The following is a 17313-nucleotide window of genomic DNA, read 5'->3' on the forward strand; positions in this document are numbered from 1 at the left end:
CTATGGATCAATAAGTCAGCACCTCTAAAGTGGCATTGGCCAAAATACTATTACAAGATTACCTAGTTCCCACTCATGATAGCGCTCACTGATCTTACTCCCTTGGCCATCATGTATATGGAAAATCTTCTGGGTTCAGTACTTGGGAAGGGCATGAACCAAGTCTTTGGAATGACATCAAGGAACTAAGTGTATTGTAATTGAGGTCAACAAGTTCAATATGAATGAGTCAATGCTTAAATGAGCCTGCTCTTATGATTTACATATTTTAGCGTTCACCTTGAACGGCCCTCAGAGGCGCATTTCATTTGTGCCATTGTCAGTTTCAAGGGAAAGCTCAGTCCTTAGCAGACACTATAGAACCCATTTCGTGGTAAAAATAAATCACTGCATCTACCAGTTTAAAGCCACATATTTTTACCTAGGGCAAGAACTGCAAAAACTCTTCGGTCCACACACACCAACTTGTACATGCCCGAGAGGTTTTATATCGATAGGACGGCCAGGATATTGATGACTATCCCGCTAGGATGCTTAAAAATTACATCCGACATGTACAATTCCATTACAAACAGACAACTGATGGCATAGGACTGTGGTACTCTTTATTACAACACATTTAGAAAACCAGCTTGTGTGGATAGACACCATTGGACAGGCAGAAAGTAGAGCGCAGGTAGCCCTTCAGCTGAGGGACCTTCTTGATGAGGGGCAGGAGCTGAGAGTCCACAGCCTTCTGGTCCTCCTTCCTCTGCTCTGTCAGCTGGTACTTCTGTAGATGGAGATGAGAAAAAAAAAATGAGTAAAGAACAAATAACCTGGGAGTGTTTAGTCACAAAACATCATGATAATTGTACAAATGTGTTTTCTCAGCCAATATGCAAGTATGTCACCTCTTTCTCTGTGTCAAAGATCTCTCCCTCCTGGTGACGGGGCCTCCTCAGCCTCTTCTTCTTGAAGTAGGCATCGGACAGAGTCTTGGGGATCTTCATGCCAGAGATGTCAACTTTGGTGTTTGTGGCGATGACAAACTTCTGGTGTGCCCTGCGCAGAGGGACTCTGTTCAGCGCAAGAGGGCCTAGGGGGTTCAAAGAAGGAAACACTTAGGACAACAATATAAAATGCCACAAGTGACATTGGTGCGGCCACTTGCAGTGCAGTAAATTACACTGTACTGCCATCACATGGGAACTGATCACTCCAAACAGCTTCGCCACCAAAACATTCATTAGTTATCCTCACCAGTGACAAGCAAGAGACCACTTGAGAGCTGCTTCAGGAACACCACGCGCTGAAAAACAAGGAGACAAAAGGCTTATTTAGTACACATTGATGTGTGTGTGTGTTGGGCGCACACAAAAATCTGATGTTTATATTTTCATTCAAGCTGAAGGATGTGTGATCTGAGGTGAACATACTTAAGGATTCTCTAAAATTAAATCACTTCTAAAACATGACAAACCCAATTACAACACCAACCATTGCGGCAATAAATAAGGGAATATTAACTGCCAAGCTGAATATAAACAAAAAAGCTCCCTCGAATATACAGCTCAAGAGACTGGCAGGGCAGTGAACCAAGACAAAACCCCCAAACAAGTATTTCACTGCCACTGCGTCAAAGATTCATAATATTTGTGCAATTTGAATAAGACCATTTAATATCTGCAATCCATTTACATAAATCTACACCACACAAGCTGTTTTCGGGAGGAAAAAAGATCTACTTGACACATACTCCCAATTTTATCAAGAGGCTTCTCTGCCTGTCAGCTTCATAGCTGACACATTATTTAGGTCAACCATTGCTCATAGTGTGTGGGCACAGCTGCGTACTTCCATAACTTGCCCATGTAGTGTTTGCGTGTGGGAGGGAGGGACAATGTCTCTGGAAGCAATGGTGTGTGAATGTGTATAAATCCTAATTAGTGATGTGTCCAGCACAAACATTAAACCCACAACGTGTGGTTAAGCAGAAAATATGTTTGCAAAAAACAAACAAGGGTTGTAGAGTGGTCTGAAGGTTAGGGAGGTGGACCTGCAACTGAATAACCACCATTTTGATCCCTGCACCAGTCGGTGTTGGGCTGAAAGATACTGACAAAAATCTAATTGGGATTATTTGACAGCATATTGCGATTTAAACTGAGATTCATATAACAAGTTTTTCTTGTCATACATTTTTTGGAACTTTAAAATTGTTTTTAAAAAATGATTGTAAAAAAAAAAAAAGATATAGAGTTTGAGTATGATATTACAATATTGTACTTGATTCATGGACCAAAGATTACCTGGAGCTCTAACATGTATAATCATTTATAGGTCAATTTTGGACGCCCCTCTCTCTCGCAATTAATTCTCTGTGATTTGGAAATTGCAGAAGTTCATGTTGTGATTTTTTTTTTGGTTTCTTTTCGATTAATTGTTCAGCTCTAATCAGTGTCCATTCCCATATCTTGTGTATCTGCCTGCTGAAAATGGCAGACAGAATCCTGCACTTAGACCCCCATGGTGGACCCCATATTATTGTGATGGATATACATGCATCCCAGGAAGAACATGTGAACAGTCTTTGCAATCGAGGAACTGCACTCGCTTGTATAGGGGGCATTACACCATCACCATGTGTTAGGTCCCCCCTTTCCAATCACCCTGATTGTACATTACATGTGTTCCATAACTAATTTCAAACAACTTGTGCTGTGTTATGTGAATTGAATCCCTTAGGTTTCTGCTTAACCACAAGCACATACAAACACTAGTGCAAGTATGAGCAAGGAACAGTCCTCACCTTTCCACGGTGGCGACCGGTGAGGAGGATGAGGACAGATCCCGGGGTGATGGTGGCACGCAGCTTCCTCTTGTGCTGGCTGAAGGGCTTCTTCCCGTGGCTCTTGAGTTTACGGGGAACATCCTCTGTGGGGTAGTAGCGGGGCTAGGGGAGGGACAACATACAGAAAAATTTAATAATCTTCATTTATTTTTGCTGCAACAATCCAGGGGACAGTATGAGCATTCAAAACAAATAGAAGCATGTTACTTTGCATTTGACAGGAATGGCTATACTGTTTTTCTGTAAGTTTAACAGCACAGGTATTTAACACATATCTGCTGATATGACCCCCCCTCCGTCCAGGATGCTCTACAACTTGGCAAAGTTAAACCTCATGGTGATTCAATCTATTAAAAGTTGTGCTATTTTGCAGTTACCAAAATAGCCTGCACATAGCCTTAATACTCTGTGCCGAATGTATGTGGTAGATAACAATTTCATGCACCTTGTGTCGCATTTAAAATTGAAAACCCAACTGAACAGTTCACTTGACACCACAGGCTGAAATGAACATGGGTGGCACAGGTAGGTGTGTGTGGAGGGGGGTGGGGTTAATTTCCTTGGCTCTGGTGTTGTGAGTGTGCCTCCTCCCTGGCCACCATGCTATACTTAACCTCACCTGAGGCACATGCCACATTGAAAGTTATGTAAATCATTACTATGACGACATTTTGGTTCCAGTTGTCACAAGCTTTATGTGACTTAGAAATCTGAAGAGAAAACATAAGGGATCATGTAGCGCTCACCATCTTGCGCAGCTTGACGACACGAGTGCCTCCATTCTTGTCTCCTCCAACAGTCTTGATGACGGTGGCTTGGGGCTTCACCTTCATCTTCTTCTCAGTCTGAAACAAAAGCAAAGTGTTGCTTTAAAAAGATGCAACCCACAGGAAAAAGGTACAGAGGTCTGCCTACCAACAGACCAACTTTAACAAGAGGTCTATGTATTGATGCATATATATTATACATGACGGTCCTCCCCTCACCTTGGTCTCAGTGGTCTTGGTCTTCCTCTTGTACATGGCTCTGCGGGCATACATGGCAGAGCGGGAGTAGCGGCCAATGCCCCGGGCCAGAACCGGGTTCCGGCTCCCGTGCTTCTTCTTGGCAGCCTTCTTCTTGTCTCCCTCTGCCATCTGAGACAATTCAAGATAAACAAAGGTAATTATAACACAAGTAGTACTCAATCACAGAGAAGGGGTCTTGTATCAATGACAACTGCAGCATGCACGTTAGTTATGTTCCCTCTGACTTTCAACAACACAATGAATATGTTCACTGCAAACAAATGCCTTAACTTTAACATACTGAGAAAAGAATGACATAAAATCGTTTGGTCGCTTGCCTAACTCTACAGACAGCGCATTGTAAAGAACAGCATGACAAGTGGCTAGCACTTAGCTACCTCGTACAGTGGAGTTGCTTCACTTGCTAGCCAGCCACTGAACTTTACAGCATATTTGTCAAGCTACAGAGTATTTTCACGGAAAATAAAATGACACGACAGTCGTATCATACGGCTCAATGATGTAGCAAACTCTTACAATGCAAAAACGTGTTTTAATAGCCAGCGTTCGTGATCAACATTGTGCCTGACGTTACAACGCGTACAGATAGCACGAAGGCTAGCCGGCGGCCTAGAACTGCCGACACACAAATCCGTTTATTACAAAGTTATCATTGATAAAAACAACCCAATAACTATACTCATTTGATCATCTAAACACATAGATCAGTCTCGTGATGTTCGAAAAGTACGATGTTTATTCAATAACATAGATGAAAACAGATTTTGTTCCTACAGTAATGTGGGGGCAAGGCTTCCTTACCTTTGCTATGAAAAAAAGACCGACATCCGGGGATGTGACGCATATAAGGACGCTGCATAATGACGTTGACGCAGGCAGCGTCGTTTTTCAGGGTTGTCATGGCCCTTGTAGTCCAAATAAAAAACGTTGAGAGTGAAGTTTCAAGGGAAATCAAATACTATTTTCTATGCGTAAACCCAAATCCTATTGGTAAAAAGATAAAACCAAAAAACTGACTGAATATGCGGGCCTGTGGATAAAAATAGGCGTAGATTTAGGCTACCTAGAACCATGCAACAGGGTGAGAAACTCTTTTATCTCCCTGCCACCCAACCTGCTGAATCCTCACATGCCAGTTGATGATGACTGCTCCATATATGACAAGGTTTAGGTTTTGCACTAATGATGGATGAGGTTCATGGTCATGTTAGTTGTGATGTAACTGTAGTGATGATGGGGCTGGGTGACAGTTGGATGTATTTTGTTTTATGCTATAAGGAAGATTTTATGTACATTGTATGTATTTCATGTTCTATGTTTTTTACGTGGAAGGTTATATACATTGTATTTTACATATTTCGTGCTTTAAGTTTACGTATAATGTATTTTATGTATTTTCACCTGGCTGCAAGAAGAATTTCCCTCCGAGACAATAAAGTTGAATTGAATCTATTTGTCAAACATCCATATTCCCGGCAAAACCAGAAAAAACACGGTGAACACGCAATACAAATGGACGCAGGCTGCTGTACTACCAATACTGCCAAGAGCCGATGCCACTCAGTGGTTAATTGAATGCAAGTCTTAATCAGTAATGAGAGTTTATACAAAAAAAAAAAAAATTTTCAAACTGTACTTTATTTAGAGATGTTCTTTGACACAGAAATACAAAATCATTCTCTGCTGGAGCCCCGACAGTTCAGACATATTTTTGGGCAAAACTGATCCCTGATACGGAGTGACCAAGAGCATTTTAAGGCAAAAAATAGAGTTAGAGTGCTTTCCTCCACATGGAAATAGCCCATTTCCCCCAATTTTTTTACTTTGAGTTAATAATATACTACAGAGGTAAATGTGGCCTAGGAGCTACGTCTGTACTCAAGGCTCACACAGAAAACAGCCTCTCACACACCAGCACACTGGCTGGACAAAAACATGAGTTAGCCCTGTATATTCACAAGGCTTCAAGGCAACATTAGACAGGAACAGTTATTGTATATTTGCATATAAATAAACTGAAAAAAGTATGAAGTAGTATGAAGCAGCAAAATGAGTGTTGAATGTTAGTCCTTTTATGTACCAGGGTAAACACAATCAGTAGAGCCTCACAAGTGATCATTTGCCATCTTATGTGTGTAGAAGGGTGCCAAAATCAACTTTTTTCTAGTGTGGGTCAATGGCATAAAATTGCTCGTTATATGTGAACGGACGGTGATTGCGTAGGAGATTCTTCTGAGCATATCAACGGCTTCTTCACTGCATGTTCTCAAGGATGATGGCAATGCCCTGGCCGCCACCAATGCAGGCAGAGCCAACAGCGTACTTGCCCCCTCGTCGCCTGCGAGAAGAGAAACCAATTATTCCAAGCTACTGAATGGACAGACATCTCAATTGAGATATTATACACATCAATAATATGTAATGACACATTAATAATCAGCAATGACAAGATCTACCTGAGCTCATGAACCAGGTGGGCAGTGATGCGTGCTCCGGACGCTCCAAGAGGATGACCGATGGCAATAGCTCCGCCGTCAGTATTGCTCTTCTCTGGATCCAGGCCAAGCGCCTTGGAAACTGCCAGGTACTGAGCAGCGAAAGCCTCGTTCACCTGTGCAGAGCAAAGGAGAGCTTAGAGATCTATAATCACTATCACAATCAATCCATACACATCAGTATGGATATTGTAGCGGGATAATTCAGCTCTGCCATAATATGAAAGGTGTGATCTACACTACCAGTCAAAAGCTTGGACACACCTGATTGAATGTACTATGTTTTTCATTATCTTAAAGCCATTTTGATCTAAAGGCTTATGCTTAAATGCTTGAAATTTGTTTCTTAGACAAATATTAATAGTGAGTTGATGCCTATGTATGAATTTCTTTCCATTACCTTTCCATCAAGGTAGTGTATGCTAAGGTAGGGAGTCACAGAGATGCATTTTTTCCAATTACAGTAACATACCTCCACAAGGTCCATGTCGCTGAGAGAAAGGCCGGCTTTTTTAAGAGCTTCTGTGATTGCTGGAACTGGGCCTAAGATGATGAAAGGACACCAGACACTCTTACTGTAAGAAACCATGCCAAATACTATGACAATTTTTTATTTTTTTTGTTAAAAGGAATGCATAAGATATTTGCTCAAATGCTACAGCATCTCCATCACACTCGTGTTACTCACCAATTCCCATGATGCTTGGGTCACAGCCTGACACATGATAGGCCACTATTCTGGCCAATGGAGTGAGCTTGTGCTCTTTCAGCGCATCCTCGCTTGCGATCACCACAGCAGCAGCTCCGTCAGAGACACCCTGGAGATGAGGAGGAGCATGTTGTATTTGGTAATGGTATTTTTCATTGTAGATATGAGAATACTATTTATAGAAAATGCTCTTTTGCTGTCTCCCATTTAAACTGTTGCCACAGAAAATGAGACTGCAGCAAGTCATATACTGTAATTCCTAATGGAGTGTTAAAAGACCCAATACACAATCCAAAACCTAAAAAGGCTTGACCCACCCCAGATAACACAAACATGTGAATGGACATTCTTTCATTCCCAAACGGACTGACTACTTTCTTAATATTGGGTAGTACTGCCCCCTTTTCATCTTTAAATATGATGTTGAGAAAATCTTGTGTCTTCATAATCAATTCAACTTTTCAGGTCTCGTCTTTAGCTTGACCATTATGCAATTTTGAGTTTATCCAATGTGTTTTGAAAGGATTTCATAAATTTTCTCTTTTCACATGACAACAACAATGAGCTTTAAACACATTCTGAAGCTGCAAAATATTTGTTTACAATTGTATAGTTTGGAAACACTGGTGTGGGAATGGAATGGGTAAAGTTGATAAAATGATAATCTCAAAACTTCACAAAAAGGGGGTGAACAATGTGGTGGACTGGGCTCACCGATGCGTTGGCAGCAGTAACAGTTCCTCCCTTCTTGAAGACAGGCGGCAGTTTGGCCATCTGCTCCAGTGTGGTCTGGGGACGAGGGTGTTCATCCTGAGCCATAGGCACTTTACCTTTCTTGGCCTTCACATCAATGGGAGCAATTTCTGCTGCGTAGTGACCAGCCTCATGAGCTGCAGATATAAAAAAAAAGTTAAGATCCCAACAATAAAGACTGAACTTGTGTTCCACAGGGCAGAAACTAGATATCTTAAATATGTGTAGGGTAACCAGAGCATGGATCTATTAGACATGCAGCTGCTCTCACCTGCCTTCCACCTCTGCTGGGTCTGGTGTGCGTACTTGTCGCAGTCTTCTCGTGTGATCTGGTATTTCTCTGCCAGGTTTTCTGCTGTGATGCCCATGGGGATCTTGACATGCAGGTCAGTCAGCCCCGCCCACAAAGTGTCCTCCAGCTGTCAAGGAGATGACGAGACGTTTATGAAGGACCGCATCTCTGTTCCCTACTGGCCAAGGTATCTTGTGATAGAGTAATTTTTTTGTTCTTGTCCTTTGGAGGCCTTTGGAGTTACATGAACAAACTGTGTTCATGTATAAATAAGGAATTATAGTGAGTGGAGAAAATTACAAAACACAAACCTTGAGGTCAGCTCCAAACCTTGTACCAAATCGTATGTTGCGAACAGCGTACGGAGCCTGGCTCATACTCTCCGACCCACCGCACAACACCACCTCTGACTCCTTCAGGCAGATCTCCTACAAACACACACACACACACACACAACACACTCGTCTTTCATTTTGTTTATGAACAATGGTAAGACACATAATATGGATCACAACTGATATGATGATAGTATGAAATATTGTGATTGTACTAATGCAGGGACTAAGGTCTTTGTGACATATTTGATACAGTAATTAACTTTAATTAACTTGTTCACAGTGAACTTGTTTAACTGTAAACAATGTTTTTGCCATGAGGAACATCATCTGTTATTGGAAGTGCTTACTTGAGCACCATTGATGATGGACTGAAAACCAGATCCACACAGCCTGTTCACAGTAAGAGCAGGCACTGGGATGGGAACGCCACACCTCAGACCCACATGACGTGCGATGTAGGGTGCGTCGGCGGAGCTCTGAAATTGAAAGGTGGAGGGGGGAGGGGAGGGGAGGGGGGAGGTAGACACAGGGGAATGAAAAGTGAAAAGGGGAGGACCAAATTTAAGTCAGCACACACATAAATAACTTTTCCTTGCTATGGTCCTTGTGGTCTGAATCTGTTGATGTTCCTGTTGTTGACAACATGTGGAACTCAGCTGACTGTTGCATTTACAATACCTGCATGACATTCCCCATGATGACACTGTTTACGACCTCTGGAGCCACGCCCCCTGCGGCGAGGGCAGCCTTGGCCGCGTGCTCAGCCAGGTCCGTGGCACTGTGGTCTTTCAGCACTCCACCGTAGGTACCGAACGGAGTGCGCTTGGCAGACACAACGAATACACCTGCAGAGAGACAGAGCATTCCAGCGGCTTACAGGGCTTCCTCCTACACACAGTGACGATCCCCATACTCTAGTGTCCTGAGCAGACCAGTAGGATTTGATGACGGACCAGGCTAGTGTGCAAAATAACCAGTTTATAAATGACAGTACAATTCCCTTATTAGAACACATGTTTATCAATAGGCAGAGAGGAGGATGAGGGGAAAGATCAACTGTTTAATATAATCTGCGACCCTGCACCAGTCAGCTGTGACCATCTCCCACCAGCCCCAGCCACATCGCCCCCCCCCCCAGCCCCTCACCCATAACCTGCACCAGAACTTGCACTAATCACAATCACAATCCTCAGACTCAAATTTATTACACTGGATAACGACACTTTGGACATTGAGACACTTTTTAATTGTTTTATATTTATATTGTTATATTGTTTATTATATATTGTTATATCCTTTCTGCATTATTCTTATTCTATTATTTTTTATTACCTTCCCGGTACTTTGCTCTGCTACTGTACTGTACATTGCTGCTGTGACACCCGAATTTCCCCTAGGGGATCAATAAAGTGCAGCTTATCTTATCTTATCTTAACTGATCAAGTGCGTCAAGATGACAGCCTCCTGAATTTAAATCAACAAATTCCTGGCTCACCTCACAGTGACAGTACAGTGCCATCCAGCATTTGTTGTGTCTCGTCTCTTATCTGTCCAATCTGGCAAGAGTGGATGTTGACACTGGGACCGTTTGCACTGTGTGATGACTTTGAAAATCAGGAGGCTGTCATCTTTGAGCATTTGTCCCATTAAATTATGTTTATGTAAAGAATTTAACTGAATTTATATTACTTAATTGAACTGTATTGGATTTAAAATAAAAATGCATTCCAGCTTGGCTGACAGAAATCTCTATACGTTCTCTCTGTGGTTAGTCTGGTAAAATACAAAGTGGAACAGACAGAGATGAAGGGACAGAGTGAGAAAAGAGTGAAATGAAGGAACAATTATTTAAATCAAAGACAAAATAATGGAAAGGTGAAAAATGAACAGAACATTTCTATTAAAAATGTATTGAAGGGGCTGCAGTCTGGAGTTGCTGATAATACTGCCAGTCACCTTTCCCCTATTTTACAGCAGAGCATACATCAAGACCATACATCTCCTGCCGTCCGAACATTTAGACTTAAATAAAGTGTTGACTTAACATTGATAACATTCATTTTGGATTATTGTGATGATTGTGAATTAGACTGCTGCACAAATCAGATGTAACGTTAGTGACTTTAATGAATCAGTGAATAAAACACAGCAAGACAGCAGCCTGCATGTCTGGTTGACTGACTGAACTGAAACTACTTGTTTACCTCTGAGAAGCGCCATGATGTCGATTCAACAATCCACGAAAGTCGAGAAGAAAGTAGATTTTGACTGAGGTTTTGTATGTGGCACTCTCAGTTCACCCGGGCTATATATGAAGGAAAGAGACGCCTGACCTTTTCCCTAAATAATGTGACGTAAGTTTCCAGTCGGGCAATAACATTCGACAAATATGTCACGCCTACTAAGTAAAATTAAGAATATTTGAAAGGGTAAAAAAATCACCAATGTAACACGTCATGTTTGTTATTGACGATATTTATAATGCGGCCAATAATTTGCCCATGTCTCGTTTTCCTGAGCAAACAAAAATACACGAAAGTGCCACCGCGAAATCTGTCATACGACTTTGATGTTCAACGTCATCTGCCTGCGCCATCTCCGTTCTGTCGCAGCAGCATCAGTCAAGGGGACGAGCAATGATATGATTTGTAGCTGCATGTGGACATTTCTTTCTCCGAGTATGTGTTTATAGTGAAGCAACAAAGTAGAAACCATGTCTCTCGCTTTATCGCGTTCCCTCTGCAGGGTTTTATCCCGGCAGACTGCTACATCCAGGTGAGTAGTTCCAGTTGGATATTATGACCTGTCTCTGGTAGCTAGCAAAGCCGCAGCTAGCTGGGTTAGGTTTTGCCTGCTATACCATGTCAACACAACCATCAGCTAAATGCTGCTAACTTGGGCTGTGGTTGATAAAATTGTCTCGTCCAACAATAACCGTCCAGCAAATAGCATGTAGTCTCCTCTACCAGATACTCTGTGCAGTCACTTTCGACTTGGACTCGAGTCACAATTTTAATTACTTGAGACTTGACTTGATGCATGAAGAGAATACTTGAGACTTGACTTTGACTTGTACTTTGATGATTTGAAAAGGTTTCTAAAGTCTTGACTATATGTGTAGATGACTTAGATTGAAAGTTATAAGAGTTGTTCCACCAGATAGACTGAATTTAAATTGTTTTCTCAATTTGTATGGAATGATTGAATTTATTGAAGTTGAAACTGATTGTAGAAATCAAATTCATGATGTTTTTATCCTATTAAAACGATATTGCATTGAAAAAGTTTTTTTTTTTTTTTTTTTTACATTAAATTAGATTAAATTGATACTGGACTCTTGATTTGTTTTAACTTGACTTGGTGTTCTACGTTTAGACTTGACATTAATGACATGGACTTGACTTGGTAATCTACATTTAGACTTGGCCTGGGATTCAAGCAAAGTTGACTTGGTCACAATCGCTGTGAGGTTCTTTTCTAAATTAATTTGGCTGGTAAGACTGTCCAAGAGACTGCTGCTTCTTCCAAATCACTAGAGAAAGTTAGATTCCTACCAAAGATGATGTAGCCTACCACCGACTTTTATTCTGTATTATTTTACAGCTTTTTGATGGGAGAAAATTGCCATGCTGTACAAAGTCCTTGGTTTGCATCGGTGATGACACTGAAGACATCTGCTCCCCTAAGGTAAGATGGTTCAGTCCAGACTGTGTGACTTGAGATGTTGTCATAACAAGTAACGCGGTTAAACATATCTACATCCATATCTACATCATGTCTGAATGTCTGAATGTGCTCTGCTTTGTATTATGTAAGAGCGGAGCCCAAAAAGAAGAAGAAAGTGGACCCCAGGAGGGAGCAGATGATGAGGGAGAGAATGAGGAAGAAGCTGAAGAAGATGGAGAAGGTCCCACCTGAGCTCATCCCCATAGAGGACTTCATCACTCCGGCCAAATTCCTGGATGAAACGAGGTGCAGTTCATATCACTTCTGTCCACCATGCAGATATGTTCACCATATTTTATACATTGATTCATCGTCTCAAAAGTTAATTCTTACTTTTGTTTAACATATTCTCCATTTACATGCTTCTACTCGGACATAATATCTGAAAGCATAAAATAAATGTTCACTTTTATGCTGACAACACAATACACAATATTGACAATGATAGTGCGATTATTTTGCTTAATATTGTTATTGAGATATCAATTGTAATACAATATACAGACACAGGTATTTCAATATTTTAGATTTTTCAGCCGACAAGAAACATATTTAATAATTTGCTCTGTTTGAATACACTGAAAGTGTGTTTACAATGTGTAATTTCATCCATATGCCAGAAATTGCTTAGGAGTTCATTTTGAGCAACCACCATTCTGATAAAATAATTGCAGCCTCATGCGATTTGGAAATTGAAGTAGTTCACATTGCGATTTTCTTAAAATTAATTGTGCAGCCCTTACAATGCTGGAGGTCACAGAATTCTTCGTGCCAGTATAAAGACAGCAGCAAGAATGTAATTGGATGTAATTTTTGATGCAAATTTGAGTTTTGACAAACACATTTAGACATGTGCAATCATGTTTTTCTCAAATGAAAAATGTTTCCAAAATGAAGCAGTTTTTATCCTTAAGTAAGAAGTCATCCATGCTTTTATATCTTCTCACTTTAACTAGTCTGTATTCCTGCCTCAGTCTAAAGTTCCTCTTTCCTTTCCAACTTGTACAAAATGCAGCAGCATTTTTACTGGAACAGACAAGATCACATCACCTCGAATTTATCATCTATTGGTTACCTGTTAAGTTTTAGAATTGACTTTACTGATCACTTTTAAGGCATGGATTTAGGGATCGGTCTGGCACCAAACTATATCACAGTCCTTTTAACCCCATATGAGCCGGAGGTCCTCATGTAGATCCCGACTGGCTGTTCCAAAATGTACATCAAAAAGCCGATCAGGCTTTTGGCATCAGAGCTCCCAGACTTGGGAACGACCTGCCTGAGGAGCTCAGGCTGGAGAAATCATTTCTTAAAACACATTTTTATAACTTTTATGTATAGGTCTTGTCTTTCACCTAAATTTTTATGGTTTACTTTTATGTTCTTACCTTGCTTTCACTTTGCTGTCAATTTTTTACTCCCTTATGAAGTGTTTTGTAACCATTTTAAGAAGTGCTATATAAAGTTTATTTTCACTGTTTTACAAAGGGAACGCTTTACACCAAGGCTGTCCTTTGAGGAGAGCGAGCGCCGAGCTCTGCTACTGAAGGAGTGGTGTCGTTACAAACAGGTTATCTGACTTACTTTTCACAACTCCATCACTTTAAAACTCTGCCCAAACCACAGCATCACGTACAGCTTCTGGGCTAAATGTGCTCATCGGTCTGTTTGTTGCAGAAGCAGCACATGGCTGAAATGGAGGCTATTGAAGTTGCTCTGGAGGCCCAGAGGGAAGCGCTGCAGGAGCTCAGGATCGAGTCTGAGGAGCTTTACCGGGCAGCGCTGAAGCCCGACACCCTTCTCTTTCCCTTCAGTCACGAAGGACCCAGCTACACACCGCCCAAGGCCAACTATGATGCACCCGATGGCAAATACAATGACATCACCAAAGTCTACACTCAGTGATGAAAATGGAACATATATGTGGGTGCAGCTGGTGTGTAAATTGTCACTTACTGTGTGTCCTTACATGATTCAACCAGCCAAACAGATGAAATCAGACATTGAGGCTTTCAGCAGCCTAAGTGCTAAGGAAGGAACAGATATTTCCAAATAACAGTATGATCACTTCAGTTCTATCATAGATTTGTATCAAATGTGTGAACATTAGTGAATTAGAACTATTGAATCTAGTTATAGTTTGTTTTTCCACATCCATGCCTCTGTATAAAACATAACTTGTAAGTAAACCAATATAAATTAAAATTTACATTGTTTTTTTTAATGATATGCTTTGTTCGGAATTACTTTATACATTTTATGGTATTAAGCAAAACAATGGAAGGCACATCCTTCATTACTGAATCTTGAAAACATTTATACATCCCTTAATTTGACAAGACTATAGTATCCGTCTTACACTGAACAGTAAAATAGAGCAGCCAGTGTCAAATGCATCAAACCCATTTACTGAGGCAGAATGCTGTCGGCTTCTATGCTTCAATTTACACAACCTGTGGACAATGAAACATTTAGGATTGGTAAAAAGGATAGTAACACCTACACAGAAACCATATCATTGTAATTCACTGGTAAAATGCCTGTTGATTCACACTATCATCCTCATGATTGAGCACCAGATGCTGCTGTCACTACTGAAATACACAAATTACTGTGTACCTGACAGTAAATATATTATGCATTTTTAGGTGACAAACAGGTAGGTGTACATCCTTTTATGAACAAAATCCAAAAATTGAAGACATGCGCTACTTCCAGTAGACAAGATCTCGTGAATCATTTTGAAATTGGAAATAACATAACATTAAATCATTTCAATTTCAACACATTTTTATCCACTCGCAGCCATGTGATGACGCTCTGGTAGCTTATCGATTGTATAAATTCAATACAGAGTTCTCCAAGCTCTGGCCTACTTCAAAAGCTGCACCTTGCAAGGCCAGAAACTATCTATAGCAGCATTCCACTGAATACAGTCTCTCCAGCACTCAAGGATTCTGCACGTCCATGCAGTGAAATCTGTCTCGACTATTACTTTCACTTTGGTTTGGTCACCATGGAGCCAAGACAGCACTTCACTAGCAAGAGTTCAGGAGTCCTGAGGCTTTTCCTGGTTCAGGGGCATATGCCAGTCTCTGGGAGGGTCTCGCCTCAGTTCCCAAACTGGGGTGAACTTTCTCTGCTCTGCCACTCTGTTCCTTTCACTCCTCAGTAACGCTTCCTGCAAAACAGAGACACATTAGAAATTTAAAAAAAAAAAAGCCTATGAGTTGTTGGGTGAAAGTCAGACATATGCACTGATTCCAGACTGGGCCTTACAGACTTCCTCTTTGTGTTCACTTCATCGATTTGAGACAACTTTTCACACTCAAATCCAGTGACTTAGCTCATGATATAAGCACTGACTGTAACATGCGTTTTGAATGTAAAAATAAGTGATGAATGTATTTTGAAGCTCTAGATTCTATTTGATATATGGTTTCTAAATATTAAAACAAAATGGATATGTACAGTGAGTGGAATCTCAAGGATGCAAAGAGATTATATAGTCTGGGGGCATTTTTAATGCCAGTTAGAATTAAATGTAAGACCAATTTCACATCTGAAATAAGTGTGAAAATGAAATCAACTGAAGACCTAGCAGACTATACATCAGTATGACTGGGTTGATTTCTCACTGGAAAAAAGTGCACCAAAAAGCTGCAATATTTTAAAGACATCTAAAACTGATTTTGCTCTATACAACTATATGAAAAACCCTTTAAGGACTCAAGTTTAGATAGTATAAGATAGTTCAAGATTTTTTCAGGACATGCAGACATCCTGGATAGTCATAAAATGCAGGATTGGGGATTTCAACAATGACACCTCATGCAGTTGTACCTTGGCCTCTGTGCCTGTGTGTTTCTCCCATTCCCTGCAGCTGTAGTAGTCCTCTTTCCACTGCTGGCAGGTCGGGGACGTCCCATAGGTGTAATAGTGGTGGAAACGGTTCCACAGGCTTTTGCAGTGTTTGAACTCACTCATGTAGTTATCACAGGTACGAGGTGGCTATATGGACGGACAGAGTACAAGTACTAAGACAATGAAATGCAGTTTAGCATCTAACCAGAAGTGCAAAAGAAGCAGTAACAGTGCAGTGCAATGTAATGTACATATGTATAATATATAAATAGAATAAGCTGTAAGGGTAGTATGAATGTGCTAAGATATATACAGTATGAACAGTATTAACAGTATCAACAGTATGAACAGTGGATATGAGTATGCAAGATATATGAATATGCAAGATGTATATAATAATATATGTAGTATATGCAGTATGGTGTAAGGTATGGTGTATCCTCTACTGTGTGCTTTTGGGGAAGGTCATACATTATTTCTATTTTAATTAATTAGGCTATAGCAAACGTGCTGAAAGCATCACAAAGAAGACGAGTGAACTTGGATAATACACTGGCAGAGCAAATTTAAGATCAACCTGAAGAGGACGTTGTTAGAATGTATGTGTGTGTGTGTGTGTGTGTGTGTGTGTGTGTGTGTGTGTGTGTGTGTGTGTGTGTGTGTGTGTGTGTGTGTGTGTGTGTGTGCAACTTGTAACATTAGCCAACCCAAATAATAACAGCGCCTCCTTGAGGTTGCAACAGATGAATCTCAGCATCCAGGCAATCTTTCGTGGCTGGTGATACATTTATTTAGTTTTCGAAATGGACTGGTTAGATTATACTTCGAAAGGTTTGCCTTCCATGCAAATCGTGAAACAAAAGAAAGCGTTGGCTAGCTTAGCGTCTGATGTATCGTCTCTGTCCGACATGGATCACTGGAAAGGTTACGTTGTCCAGTTAGCACATTAGCTAATCACCTAGCTAACTACTTTATTCTGCCTTGGCACTGTTCACTCTTTCAAAGCCTAATATAACAAAACAGATGAATCAAGCCCGACATATTTTTTTATCAAATCAAAATGTAATTAGTTTGATACGTTACCCTCCACGCTGCTTCTTCAGACCGATCCATTGCCTGTAGCTGCTAGCTTTAGCTTACCCTTTGACAGTCAGTGTGGCTGATGAAGTCATATTACATCTGGCCAATCACGTGCTGATATTCCACTTATTCCCGCCCACTTGACTAGAACAGATCAGGCACAGCTAAAATTTCAGTCAAGAAAACAGTTTATGA

General features: G+C 40.8%; 4 protein-coding genes across 4 annotated transcripts; 1 reads left to right on the forward strand and 3 right to left on the reverse strand.

Moving 5' to 3' along the window:
- Positions 1 to 591: 591 nt before the first annotated feature.
- On the reverse strand, positions 592 to 3991 carry rpl6 (ribosomal protein L6). Its single transcript, XM_071919107.2, has 6 exons — positions 3820 to 3991; positions 3580 to 3678; positions 2792 to 2935; positions 1243 to 1291; positions 894 to 1078; positions 592 to 772 (listed from the first exon to the last, which is right to left on the reverse strand). Exons 1-6 carry the CDS (start codon positions 3967 to 3969, stop codon positions 620 to 622), a joined length of 780 nt encoding a protein of 259 aa, XP_071775208.1. The 5' UTR covers positions 3970 to 3991; the 3' UTR covers positions 592 to 619.
- Positions 3992 to 5477: 1486 nt separating this feature from the next.
- acaa2 (acetyl-CoA acyltransferase 2) lies at positions 5478 to 10794 on the reverse strand. The gene is made up of 10 exons (XM_071919361.2): positions 10653 to 10794; positions 9127 to 9293; positions 8796 to 8924; positions 8422 to 8538; positions 8090 to 8237; positions 7780 to 7955; positions 7045 to 7174; positions 6829 to 6899; positions 6318 to 6472; positions 5478 to 6199 (listed from the first exon to the last, which is right to left on the reverse strand). The coding sequence occupies exons 1-10, from the start codon at positions 10666 to 10668 to the stop codon at positions 6115 to 6117; spliced, it is 1194 nt and encodes a 397-aa protein (XP_071775462.1). The 5' UTR covers positions 10669 to 10794; the 3' UTR covers positions 5478 to 6114.
- Positions 10795 to 11065: 271 nt separating this feature from the next.
- On the forward strand, positions 11066 to 14401 carry mrpl40 (mitochondrial ribosomal protein L40). The gene is made up of 5 exons (XM_071919712.2): positions 11066 to 11223; positions 12052 to 12135; positions 12265 to 12420; positions 13663 to 13744; positions 13852 to 14401. The coding sequence occupies exons 1-5, from the start codon at positions 11162 to 11164 to the stop codon at positions 14077 to 14079; spliced, it is 612 nt and encodes a 203-aa protein (XP_071775813.1). The 5' UTR covers positions 11066 to 11161; the 3' UTR covers positions 14080 to 14401.
- c8h22orf39 (chromosome 8 C22orf39 homolog) lies at positions 14396 to 17212 on the reverse strand. The gene is made up of 3 exons (XM_071919737.2): positions 17122 to 17212; positions 16018 to 16185; positions 14396 to 15355 (listed from the first exon to the last, which is right to left on the reverse strand). The coding sequence occupies exons 1-3, from the start codon at positions 17149 to 17151 to the stop codon at positions 15224 to 15226; spliced, it is 330 nt and encodes a 109-aa protein (XP_071775838.1). The 5' UTR covers positions 17152 to 17212; the 3' UTR covers positions 14396 to 15223.
- Between the last annotated feature and the right edge of the window lie 101 nt (positions 17213 to 17313).

This window comes from Centroberyx gerrardi, chromosome 8, assembly GCF_048128805.1.
Source record: "Centroberyx gerrardi isolate f3 chromosome 8, fCenGer3.hap1.cur.20231027, whole genome shotgun sequence".
Classification (NCBI taxonomy): domain Eukaryota; kingdom Metazoa; phylum Chordata; class Actinopteri; order Beryciformes; family Berycidae; genus Centroberyx; species Centroberyx gerrardi.